The 13524-nt window shown below is 50.8% G+C and overlaps 1 protein-coding gene across 2 annotated transcripts in view; it reads left to right on the forward strand.

Moving 5' to 3' along the window:
* The window catches only part of LOC144173087 (uncharacterized), a 47734-nt gene that overhangs the window by 14393 nt on the left and 19817 nt on the right, over nucleotides 1–13524 (forward strand). For both annotated transcript variants that reach the window (XM_077701601.1, XM_077701603.1), the window contains exons 6-7: nucleotides 3641–3785; nucleotides 5460–5599. In XM_077701601.1, the coding sequence (XP_077557727.1) occupies nucleotides 3641–3785; nucleotides 5460–5599 (285 nt within the window). The remainder of the gene's footprint in view (nucleotides 1–3640; nucleotides 3786–5459; nucleotides 5600–13524) is intronic.

Raw genomic sequence — 13524 nt, forward strand, 5'->3', positions numbered from 1 at the left:
AAAAGTGAACATTTACGTACCTGCTACCGTTCGAAACTGGACGAGCGATGAGGCTTGCTGGTCTTACCGATGAGGCGAGAAGTGACCTAATTATTGGTTTTCATGCCTTCTCGTTTACGATCGACTTTAGTCGTGCCACATGTGCAGTGGGAGAAATGGGCATATAGACATACGCAAAACGTTACAAAGCGTGATACTGCAAATTTCGGTAAATTTCTTTTCTGCAAGAGTTCAGCCCATTGATTGCTTTTGTTGTTGTTGTTGCTGTTGTTGTTGTTGCGTGAGATAGGCTATTTAAATCGTAAATCCTGTGAGGAACATCCCCAATACTTCCCGGGCAGACATGTATGAGAAACATTGCCAAAATAACAGTTGTGTTCCCTGACATTCACATGCTCATGCACGTGAGATGTTGTGTGTAAAAAGAAGAAAGGAAAGAACGAAATATGACATAAACCGCTGACGTCTGGCCGGAACAACCTGCTGTGGTTCGCAGATTTATGCGACTGTTCGGAACTATTTATCCTGCTAATTACAGAAGATGCGACGCTGACGGCTTGCAGTTTTTTGCATTGTTGCTTTTTCCGTTCTTTTGTGCGACACATTTTAATCGATTGTTCTACAGTGTTATGCCCACTAATCGGGTGGTACTGCGAGAGTGTATTGGTCACCACAAAGATAATCCTACTTCGAAACGTGTAGGTATTGTTTGCGAAGTCACAGTTTTGCTAGTTTGCGAGCGTGTGCAGTTCAGCGAGTTGACCAACCAAGCGCTCAACTTCTTTCTTGTTTCGCGTGTTTCAAACTAATGCACAATACGCGTCGTTCACCGAAGGGCTGCGCCATCTTTTTTTAAAGGTTCAGCCGCTTCATGGATTTGTGTTATTGAGTTATGAAAGTAAGTACGATAACAACGCCCAGGCTTCTGCCGAGGCATGTAGCCGGTGAAGGGGAGGAGGAGTAATACGCATTAAGCCCGGCTACTTGCCGGGTTTGGCTAGATAGGACTGGTGTGGCATCTTGGCGAAAAATTACACCATCTTCCCGTGAGGAACCATGGGAAGGATGCGAAGCATCATAGGGGTTCCGTGTAGGTTCCATTGTGTTGCCGTTATGTTGTTTCATTTATCGAAGCACGAATGGGAACGTAGTGTGAACCCCCATATAGAGACAGAGAAGTGTAGAGAAACGTGGAGACAGCGCAAAGACCAACACCGGCGTTACCTGATCGAACACCTCCTGGTTCTCGTCTTTCTTTATTGCGTGCTCACGCTCCTACCCCGCTGACCGCCCTCTCCGTCCTCTTCTCTGGTTGAGCTACAAGGCGCGTGGCGCTTCCCGCCACAGCTTTCCCATGGGAAATTCAACATCCTCCTCTAAAGTTTCCAGTTCGTCGTTTCCCTTGACGTTCAGCTTCGCGTGCCTTTGTTGCATCAGTAGCTTCTTGGCGTAGTTTGAATGAGTCAAGGACATAAGGCGCGTTCGTAGCACTTGCTTCTGTCTCGATTTTGTAGCGCAGTGGGAAGAGCGCCAAGTACCTCCCGTTGCGGCCAGAAAGTCGTGGGATCGAAATCAGGCACCGCTAACTATATCTTTTTTATAGTGTAGGGGGAGAGGTGTGGACGCCGGACGATGGAGGGTCGACTAAGAGATGCTTTGCATCTAAAAAAATGTCAAAAGAGCAATGGGGCAAACCTTATACACATAGGTCGCCTTGGCTCCGCATAAAGGGGAATTCACTGCTGCTGCTGCTACATTATCAACACAAGACGATGTGCAGGCATGATGGTAGCAGATGAACGATAGCCAGGCAGCCTTGCCTTTGTCGCGAATCACATCGCCCTCTACTGATAAGGCCCCGTTCTGTTCGCGAAGTTTCCCTCCCCTCTGTATTTGGCAGCGAGATCGCACTTCGCCCGATTGTTACAACATGTCTTAAAAGTGTGCACACGCATCCTTAGCTCAATCACAGCTTGATATCGGCATTTCCTGCCTGCCTATATACGGGCGTACCTGGCGCCAACATTGTGCTTAGTGTATCAAGGTTCGCTTGTAGCCAAAAGAGGTTCAACACGCCACAAGTTGCGTGTCCTGCACAGCGTATGTCCTCGTTACGTCGATGACCTCCCGACTTCGCAAAACATACCTTAGTTTGTTATTTTGCAGCGTTTTTTTTGTAGGAGTTTTGCAGATATCAGGTTGCCTTCGTGCGTAAACGCTTCGCTGTCAAAAGCGCTATCATTTAGTCGAAATGATGAAAGCACAGGGATCAGCAGTACTAATATACTGCGGGAAAAGCGGTATTTTTTTTTTTGCTACTGACGTCAGCGTTCAACTCGCACAACAGACCCACCTTTGTTGCTCAGTGACTAAGCTTGGGGATGACAACTCAGAAATGGCGCGAGTCAACATTTATGTACGACAACCTACTCAGGCAGCAGAATGAGCATTGTTGAAGCTATTAAAAATTAAATACATAATAAGCCATAAAAACGGAAAACTGCATAAAAATCAATTTGTGGAGTCACGGTAAGTGAAGACGAACACTGCTGGAAGGTGGTAAGCATATTTATTGGCTTGGTGTTTACGGAGAGGAATGCGGCGGGGGCACGTGAACGGCGGCTCTCAAAATATGGCTCATTGATCATGCGCATGAGCGCCGAGGGACGATCTCTGGCTCCGTTGTTTCCGGCCTATCGGCTATCCACGATACAAGGCACGCACACCTCACTGGGAGATTGCTCAAAGCACGGAGAGGAGTGGTAGCAGTGGTACCACCACGGCGGCGCACAAGCCCTTTCAGAAGGCCAAACAAAGACGTTTTGATGCAATAGTACTATATATACCTGCGTTCATCAAAAATCTGGCATTCGTAGCACAGTAAATGGCTTACGAATGGGTCATGAAATGATCGACTGCTGAAAGATTAACAAGCGGGTCACAAATGCCTGAAGTGACGCCACGTTTCTCAGAGAAACTCTTATAAACAAAGTAATTTGAGTTAGAAAGTAAATTTGGTAATATTTTGCGCTGGGTAACATTCGGACCCGGGTCCACCGCATTGTGAGGAGAGCTGTACCCTGTGCCACCGTAGGTCTACAATTCTGGTTGACTAGAGCTGAATCTAGTGAATGGGCTGTGGCTTTCGATTTAAAAACGTTGGTTTACCGCTAAGCAGAACTTTGAGCATGTTAGTTACACGAGTAGTAATTAGGTGATTACCAAAGCATGATTCCGCAAATACAGTGAATATACAGGGCTACCAAAGGCGACTGGCCAAGCGTCTCGGTCATAGTAACCGAAAGAGAAAAATTAACTTCGCAAAGGGAAAAGGATGATGATAATGAATAAAAGTGCATGCACATTACTGGACACGCGCCACTGTAGGCAGCACGCCGCAGAATCAAAGTGCTGCATTCCACGGCACATTTGTTCCACAAATTTTATCGGTGCGCTTTATACGGCCATGGACTCGGAACCGTCTATATTGACAGCAGCTGTGCAACATGGTGGCACGCTCAATATCGGAAAGACTATTGCACAATTCAACACTAATATGCTTTCGTATTCACTGGATTATGAGTGTTTAGGTGTCCAACAATCTAGTTTCTCCCCTCTCCCTTTCCGGTCTGCTGTGAAGGACCAGTGGACCCGTTCCTGGAAGAGTGCCCCTTCCAGCTGCACGAGATGTGCCTGCAGCAGAGCGTGGACACCATGCGGGCCACTCTCATTGCGTACGGCAGGACCAAAGGGCGCATTCACCGCTTCTACAAGGATTACTGCGAGTAAGTATGCGGTGCGCTTCCCTTTATGGTTCCAACAGGAGCTTCGAACAATGAACTGACACTCGCGGCCTTTTAAAGATTGGAATATCAAGGTTAGCTCAACAGTAACGGGAGGTCACCATTGAGCTGAGCATTCTGGTGATCACTTGAGTAAATAAACCATCGCCCAAAAAAGAAAAATAAGTTATGGAGAAAGTTATTTTATTCGTTGATGCTCCTTGCGTTGTTTGATAACGCAGCGTAACGGATCTACCACGTAGTGTTGCAAGGAGGCAATTAAATTTCTTGAACGTTTAAAGAACATGCTTTCGGCATAGGATTGTGATTTATTCTGGAACAAAATAGTTATTATAAACTGCAGAGATAAGTCAGTACGAAATATGTTTCTGAAAGGTTTCATTCACACGCAATAAGTTACTTGATTCGCGCCAATGTTAATATATGCTTGTTTTGGGAAGCGCTGCTTTCTATTCAGCCGTATTCAGCACCGCCCCTTCCTATCATTCAAATTCTGAAAAAAGGAACAATTCAAAGTTTTCTTACCCAATGTCTGCAAACTACCGCTTGGACGTCAATTAAATACCTTAACGCAACACTTTCTCTTTCTTGGCATGTGCATCACTATAACATGCATCCTGAGCCTGTACAAATATAAAATTTCCCCTTATAGCCTTAGTAATTTCCAATCGTTAAAATCGCTTTCGCCAATGAAGCAAACACGCCCGTGCGAGTGCTGGGGGTTGGCGTCGCAAGATATCGACGCTGTTAAGCGCTAATTACTTAGAGTGGCAGGGGGCCTACTACTTATTTCGGCACCGCCGCTCCCCCTCCGCGGAAGCGACGGTGTAAACACAAGCGTCCGCAGCGAGCGTCACTGCGGCGAAGACAGCGGGGACAAATAAGCCCGCTCGGTCTTGAACACACAAAATGAACAGAAAAAGAAGACAGACCCTCAGGCTGCACTCTGTAAACGGTGGGTTTACAGGTCTAGTATTAAAACAAAGTGAGTGCTCTGCACCATGCAGTACTCGTCAGTTGTCTTGGTCTGTTCCCAGATGCGGCTGCTCAAGATTGTGTCGGCGTGTATGAACAGCGGTAATCTTTAAACTTAAAAACCTCATTTGGACAGGTAGGACCAGTGATATTTCCGCCATTGTCTGGTTTCCAGGCATTTCTTACATATACATAAGCATTGCTACCAGTCAGTGCATGCTTGCCCCTTACCCCACAGGCGTTCACTCACTTTTCCTTTCATTTCTTTTTTACAACTGCTTTGTAGCATTTGGTAATGCTCGGTCTGGGTCACCCTCTAGTCGAGGCAATGCTTTCAACATTTGAGGCGAATTTGCGCGTAACGGATGGTCTTGGGTAGTGTTGCATGGAAATTGGTTTATCCAAATCACACAATCGAAATCAAGTTTCATAATTAATGGTTCGATGCTCTTAGAGCACAAAGCGGCGATTTCATGTGGGCCTTTTCACTGAATGGGGCAGTTTCTTCACTGTCGATTCAAAGCCTCCGGTAGCAGCTTTCACCTGGAAACTTCAGCTTGCGGGTAAAAAAACCAAGGATAGTAGAAAAGAAAACACGGGCACGGTGCGGGTCGTCATTTCCAGCCTACGAACCAACCCGCCCAATCCAAAGCAGTTTCTCTTCCGCTTTCCCGAATGCAGCACCGCCGTCGAGCCGTGCCGTCCGGAGGACAGCCTGGACAAATGTACGACGCAGCAGCGAGACACGATGCAGCGCTTCCACCAGGCCACGGCGGCCGCTCAGCAGACTCTTTGCGCCGCCCAGCCAGAGCTGCTGGCCAGTGAGTGGTTTCTTCACATTTCGCGGACGCCGCAAGGACGACCCTATGCGTGGAATACCGCCTGTTTTTTTTTTTTTTTTCTTTTTTTCAGCGAAGTTGTTGACCTCTCGTTGATGCAAAAATTTCGTGTCGTAAACAAAAAGCCCAGGCAGGACCGAGCAGTTCTCGCCCAAGACGCCGAGCGCATGCCTCAGTCTTATCAGGCGTGCAACATAGAGCTCAGTATTCGTGGACAGAAAGAAACCACAAAACAAGCCTCGAAACCGCATGATGCGTGATAAGGCGACACTGAACAATGGCACCTTCGTCCTCCCCATCCCGTGTATTCTGGTAAAGATTAAGTTTGCAGCTGCTCTCGAAAGAAGAGGGGGTTAACGTCCTTCGATGGCTAGCACATGGGTCAGGCTACCTATAGGCAGGACCCAGCATTTTCGGCCAGAGAAGCCAAGTGCAAGCGACAATCCCGCCCAGACAACGAGGAGCATTTCATACCCTCCCCATCAGCATGTGTATTGGTTCCCAACAGCTTCACTGGACATCCACTTTCGCAGGACGGGATGGAGCCCTTTTTCTTCGAGCAGCCATGCTTGCCGTTTGAAGTGTTGCTTCCAGTTAGGCTTGCCCTCTGGCACGCAGCTCCGCGTTAGAGACCATGAGTCCGCCGTGCAGTTGTTGGCGCGCTGTTCTTTTTAGATGCGACTGCATCTCATTCACTCGCCTTGTCCCTCCATACGGCGTTGTTGTTGTCCGTCCACACCCTTCCCCATTCTCCTCGTCGCGCGACCTGCGCTCTCCGCCGCTCACCTCCTCTCCTCTCCGATAGCGAACACTCTCTCGCGAGGGGCATTGGATTGGATTCGATTGGATTGGCTTGGCTTGGCTTGGATTTGGATGGGATTGGATTAAAGTGGATTGTGTTGGATTGTGTTGCGTCATAGCCGCGGCAGGGGGTTCACGGCACGTTTCACGCGATGGGACAATCAACCTAACGGAAACAACAGCGGAACCCCCTATGCGTCGCATCTACAAAGGGGTTCCCGCGAGGGGAGGTGGGAGTAATTTTTATATATTTATTGGTTATACCTCAAAAGTTATTGACACTTCTTTGTCGCCTCCGGCCTCTACCTTTCACGCCCGCCGCGGTGCTTCATTGGCTAAGGTGTTGTGCTGTTGAGCGCAAGGACGCGGGTTCGATTACGGCCGCGGTGGCTGCTTTTCTGATGGAGGCGAAAACTGAAAACGCCCGTGTGTTGAGATTTCGGCACACGTTGAACATTCCCAGGTGGTCAAAACAAATACAGCCCTCCAATACGGTTCGCCTCACAGCCCAAATGTTGCTTCGGCGCCGCTAAACCGCCAAAATGTGAACAAAAATACACTTTTGACATTAAATAGGCATACCTCAGGGCATACACAGTTAAATTTCGCCTCTCCATCTTCTTGGCGAACTGATGGAGGCGAAATAGGGATGTTCTTTTGATGCGCGAGCCGAGAGGACGATCTCGACTCGCTCCGATGACCGACGACCGATGCTTGGAGCGGGTGAGGGATGAGGACTGCCTTCCTTGCTCGATACTAGGTTTATTTACATTATTTACATTACTCCAACTTTACAACAGGTCAGAGTGACGGTTACATTGTCACTCTGACAGCAGCAGCCTGTTCGGCCGAGATCTATACTGAACTAGATCCCCTCTCGACCGACCCCCGACAAAACCCAACACTCCGGTTTTGATAGCAAAAACCCCGCCTCCAAAAAGGGGGCGTTCAAGAAAGAGAGAAAAACCTTTCAAAACAATTATTACAAACCATTGATTGGCCACAGTAACCAGCCAATCACACACATGTCCTCACCTGCGGTCACGTGACCTAACCCTCTCTCTTATGCACTCAAAGTGCGTTTCCTACGCCCGCTGTTACACCCGGCCAGAAAGTACAGGACATCTGCGGCCTTAAGTGAACCATCCATTACGTTAAGCGGGCGGCCTCTGCACAAACAACAGCCAAGCCGAGGGCCCGAAGCGGTCCTCGCGCGGCGCCTCCCGCGACACCCCCATTGTCCCGCGACGCGCGGGCAATGAGGGTTGCTAATTCCCTCCCAGACGAAGGGGCGCCGCCGCCCACCTGGACAGACCACGGGGAGAGACGCTGCCAGCCGAGGCGACCATGGTCGAGGCGAACGACCCGTCGACGAAGAGCGCCCGCCGCCGGAGTCGAAGATTTTCCAAACTTACACGGCGCGCGCTTTCAACACTAAGAGATACGATCATCTGGCCTCCCGTCAGCTTGTTATGCCGAATGACCCAGCCACCTCCGGCGCGACAGAGGTACTCAGGCTAAGCACCCCCGTCCTTTGACACACAAAAGGACGGGCACAACACACGCTCTCCGCGGCTCCGAACTTGGCGTCCGTGCGGCTACATGAAAGGGACACGGGAAAGTAGCTACCAGCGGAGGCGACGCCAATACATGGGCCACCGGCGGCCTTCATTAATTACATGCGGAGCCCGAACTTAACACCTCCGCACTAAGAATGTTGTCCGTACACTAGCTGTACGTACAACATTAACTCTCACTATTTGTTATGTCTTGCTGCAGAGCAAGAACTAAACAAAACGCGCTCAAGCCGTTACGCGAGTACACTACAAAATACAATACAATACAACAATAAAAAAATTAACCCGGTACACACCAACCCAACCAGCACAACGCGCCGGCCAACTGCACCAAAAACGGACACAACACGGCATACTCAGTGCCTTTGCCTAGCCATGGCTTGCGCGACATCAAACAATAAACGAAGACGCTCAACTACAGGGCCCGTGAGAACAAACTCGTGGCACCCTCTACCATTAAAGGCAACAAACCCCCACGAAGGGTATAAATGTTCGAACTTGACAACTGAATGAATGACACCATCCATTCTTAAACGTTAAGCGCATGCAGGAACATTCTTTCCCTCTAAGGAAAGAAACATACACCCAAACAAACCCAAACACAAAAAAAATGAGGGTAGTCCTGTACCGATAACAAAACGTAAGTTCAGCGTTTCTTCACGCACTCGCGGACGCCGGTTCTTTCGGAATGCGACACAGATTGTTCGTCCCGGTTGCGGTTCACTCGCTGTCCACATGCGATGTACTGAAAGTTCACTTTTCAGTACTTCAGACACTAGTTCGCACACAAGCGCCACAAGTGGGCCCTACCTGCACATTCCATGGCCCACCATGACCACATGCCAACGAGCGCAAGTAAAGAAAGGCACTCGCCATTGTACCCAGAGGTAAACTCCCTACCGTGCTGTAACAGCGGCTCTAGTCCTCAAGAAGACAGTTAAACCCGCCAAGCTGCGCTACCCGTAAATCACACGCCTTACGACAGCTGAACACAACCAACACATGCTCAAAAAAAAAACTAACAACAAGGGGAAGAATACAATACAGGTAAAACTAACAATAACGCTCGTCTGGGCGAACCTTACACATAAAAAAAAACAACAGAAAAAAAACGCAAAACGTTAACAACTAAGTGTGCGGCAAACAACGCTGAACTGTTCTATCTAGCACTGTACACTATTCAGCGCAAACGCCCCTTTCCACGGCGGCACACACCGACCGTCGCACGGAAGCTGGTTCCGTTTCATGCACCACCAGCTGATTCTAAGCAAACCCTGGTGTGGCTCGCCGTGTCCCGTGCTCCCGGGAGAAAAGGAACAGCCTACGCGGCGGTAACGCGTACGACGTTGTCGCACCTGCGCCGTCACACCTGCCGCCGCCTTCCGCGTTCTCGGGCCTGTCGGAATCGACCTACGCGCACGACGCCGCGGACCGCCTGCGCATTCATGCTTCCCACACGCAAGCTCCATAATTAGGCGCGCCTTGCATGGCCCCTGCACTTCCTCTGACTCCTCTGAGATTAGCATGCTTTCTGCAGCTTCTCTCGATCTGTGCACTGGCTCATCCACGCGGGGCTCCTCGCGGTCGGCCGCGGAATCTATGTCAGCGCATGGGGCGGTGCTACTCTCGACACCTCCCTGCGCGGCCACGGCAACATTGCCCGCCGCCACAGAAAGAATCGCTGCAGCTAAGACATTTGTCTCACGCGATTCCAAGATCTCATCTACAACAGTGGGAACGCCAACGTGTTGCCCAACAACTGGGGTGGCTTCTGCCACCTCCACGACATTCCCACTCTCCTTCTCCCGTGGCGCTCGAAGCGCCCACGAGGGAACAAACACCGTGAAAAGATTGGCGTCCTCTTCGAGTTCGCCGATCCTGCGGAGCTTCGCTTTCTCGTAAGCGATCTCCGCCCTCCCTTGGGCTAGTTGAGCACTGAGCTCCTCAGCCGTCCATACGGACGGGCTATCCGCGCCCCGGCTACCCGCTAGCCTAGCTTTTTCCAAAGCGTGCTGGGCATTTTTGAGAGCTAATTCAGCTCTCAACTCCTCGATCTCGAGCACAATGGCACTAACCTTCCGGTCGGTGCCGCGACATCCCGTTAGCATAGTGGCCATGGTGAACCCGGAGAAAACAAATCAGGGCCCACCTGTGCTCGCTCCGGGTTCGGTCGGGTCGCAGTATCGCTGGCGCAGCAGCTCGTGGACCCGATGCGCCGCTCTCGCCGCTGGGATGGGGCCGTGCTCCCTGGGCCAGAGCCCACGAGGCCTCCCGCTGAGGTGTCGCCCCGTTGAACCGCGGCTTACGCCGCCCTGGGCCGAAGCCCCCGAGGCCTCCCGCTGAGGTGTCGCCCCGTTGAACCGCGGCTTACGCCGCCCTGGGCCGAAGCCCCCGAGGCCTCCCGCTGAGGTGTCGCCCCGTTGAACCGCGGCTTACGCCGCCCTGGGCCGAAGCCCCCGAGGCCTCCCGCTGAGGTGTCGCCCCGTTGAACCGCGGCTTACGCCGCCCTGGGCCAGAGCCCACGAGGCCTCCCGCTGAGGTGTCGCCCCGTTGAACCGCGGCTTACGCCGCCCTGGGCCGAAGCCCCCGAGGCCTCCCGCTGAGGTGTCGCCCCGTTGCCGTTGAATCGCGGCTGCTGCCGCACTGAGCCGAAACTCACGAGGCCTCCCGCTGAGGTGTCGCCCCGTCGATGCTTGGAGTCTGGCTCGTCGCTGGTCGGAGCCGAACCTTGCGTTGAAGGAGTCTCTCCGCAATTCCCCACCAGCTCCAGCCGATGGTCGTGGTCATCCTGCCGACTGCGCCAGTTAAATTTCGCCTCTCCATCTTCTTGGCGAACTGATGGAGGCGAAATAGGGATGTTCTTTTGATGCGCGAGCCGAGAGGACGATCTCGACTCGCTCCGATGACCGACGACCGATGCTTGGAGCGGGTGAGGGATGAGGACTGCCTTCCTTGCTCGATACTAGGTTTATTTACATTATTTACATTACTCCAACTTTACAACAGGTCAGAGTGACGGTTACATTGTCACTCTGACAGCAGCAGCCTGTTCGGCCGAGATCTATACTGAACTAGATCCCCTCTCGACCGACCCTCGACAAAACCCAACACTCCGGTTTTGATACGAAAAACCCCGCCTCCAAGAAGGGGGCGTACAAGAAAGAGAGAAAAAACCTTTCAAATAATTAAAAGAAACCATTGATTGGCCAGAGGAACCAGCCAATCACACACATGTCCCCACCTGCGGTCACGTGACCTAACACTCTCTCTTACACACTCATAGTGCGTTTCCTACGCACGCTGTTGCACCCGGCCAGAAAATACAGGCCATCTGCGGCCTAAAGTGAACCATCCATTACGTTCAGCCGGCGGCATCCGCACAAACAACAGCCAAGCCGAGGGCCCGGAGCGGTCCCCGCGCGGCTGACCTCCCTCCGTGCGACGCCTCCCACGACGTGGGGCGTCTGCACGCGCGGCGTGACAATGAGGATTGCTAATTCCCTCCCAGACTAAAGGGGCGCCGCCGGCCACCTGAACAGACCACGGGGAGAGACGCTGCCAGCCGAGGCGACCATCGTCGAGGCGAACGACCCGTCGACGAAGAGCGCCCGCCGCCGGAGTCGAAGATTTTCCAAACTTACACCGCGCGCGCTTCCAACACTAAGAGATACGATCATCTGGCCGCCCGTCAGCTTGTTATGCCGAATGATCCTGCCACCCTCGACGCGACAGAGGCACTCAGGCTAATCGCCCCCATCCTTTGACACACAAAAGGACGGGCACAACAGCTCTCCGCGGCTCCGAACTTGGCGTCCGCGCGGCTACATGAAAGGGGCACGGGAAAGTAGCCACCAGCGGAGGCGACGCCAATACATGGGCCACCGGCGGCCTTCATTAATTACATGCGGAGCCCGAACTTAACATACACTTCAACAACATTTTAGCTAGCGTGGAAGCGTTTCTAGGCTATTTTCACGGAAGCACTTACGGAGTTAGCGTACGTGAAAGGCACCCACAAAAGCGGTGTCCGGAAGGCACGTGACCTCTGCCACTGGTACCGAAGCCAGCGCAAACACCTGCAGCAGAGACACTTGACGCGCGTTCGCGACGCCATTTGTTGTGCGCGCATCAGAAAGAAAACTCTGCAGAAATTCAGAGAATTAGCTACTAATGCGTAGCATTCCTATGCCGCCTGTCATGAGTGTGAGTTTTTTACAGCCAAATTTTTTAGGTTTTTTTTTCTAAATCCTGTCCGACCATTTATCTCCAATTGCGCTATTATAATGATTAAAGGTGAAACTTTCGTGAAATCCTCAATATTGTTGAAATGCCATGCGTTATACGTTTCGCCATTTATTGTGATTTTTATATTTTCGTTATTTTTTAGTTTTCCAAAATTTCGTTCAACCAATTATCTTCATTTACGCAATTATAACGATTTCAGGTGAAACTTTCGCGAAACCTACATTGATGTGTAAATGCCATGCGGTATACGTTTTGAAATTTTTCGTAATTTTTCTATTTTTGTTACTTTTAGTTGTTTTTTTCGTTCGACCAATTACCTTCATTTACGCTATTCTAACGATTTCAGGTGAAACTTTCGTGAAATCTGCATTATTGTGGAAATGCAGGGCGTTACACGCTTTTGGCCTTGGGCGTACTCGGCAAACAATGCTACGCATTAATAAAACACAATCAAAATGTTCGCGCCCATTGGCTGCGAAGCGCTCCATAGCGCGTGCATCAGAAAAGAAACGATGCGTCGCCACCAACGTCGCCTCTACAAAGGCTCTGACCCGCAGTCTCACTTTTCCTTCGTCATCTACGAAGGCAGTGTCGCAGCAGCGTAGATTCCTCAGGAATGATTCTGTAAAAAATGCGATGTCCATGCTGTATGCTTTGCGTTAACAAGCTCGTAAAAGTCTCGTCGATAAGCATATCCAAAAGAAAAAAGAACGCTTTCGCTTTCTTATCATATACAAATATGCTTACGAATCCACGGTCTCATTTTTGTTTGATTGATTGATTGTGGGGTTTAACGCGCCGACGCAACGCAGGCGATGAGGCGCGCCGTAGTGGAGGGCTCCGGATTAATTTTGACCACCTGGGGATCTTTAACGTGCGCCGAAATCTCGTACACACGGGCGTTTTTGCTTTTCGCCTCCATAAGAAAAGCGGCCACCGCGGCCGGGAATCGAACCCGCGACTTCGTGCTCAGCAGCGCAACGCCTTAGCCACTGAGCCACCGTGGCGGGTGGTCTCATTTTTGCCTTTCGCCGCATGGTAGGTCATTCTGTTAATGTACAGACCCGTTTTGTGGCATAAAGTAAATTTCATATCGCATTTGGCCAAGACAAACTTGGTAAATGAAAAGTAGCAGGATTCAGGTCTCTTGCTGAGGTCTTCCCACACACAATTCACATTACGGCGTTTGCGCGAGCGTGCTACCGTATGTATTGTATTGTAAGTTCCAGAAGCCAGGGTATACTCTTCAAACAATCACTTCTGGCCTCCATGCTTCCGTGCACT

Source organism: Haemaphysalis longicornis, unplaced genomic scaffold (assembly GCF_048455015.1).
Source record: "Haemaphysalis longicornis isolate Haplotype H1 unplaced genomic scaffold, Haemaphysalis longicornis Haplotype H1 scaffold_29, whole genome shotgun sequence".
In the NCBI taxonomy this organism is placed as follows: Eukaryota; Metazoa; Arthropoda; class Arachnida; order Ixodida; family Ixodidae; genus Haemaphysalis; species Haemaphysalis longicornis.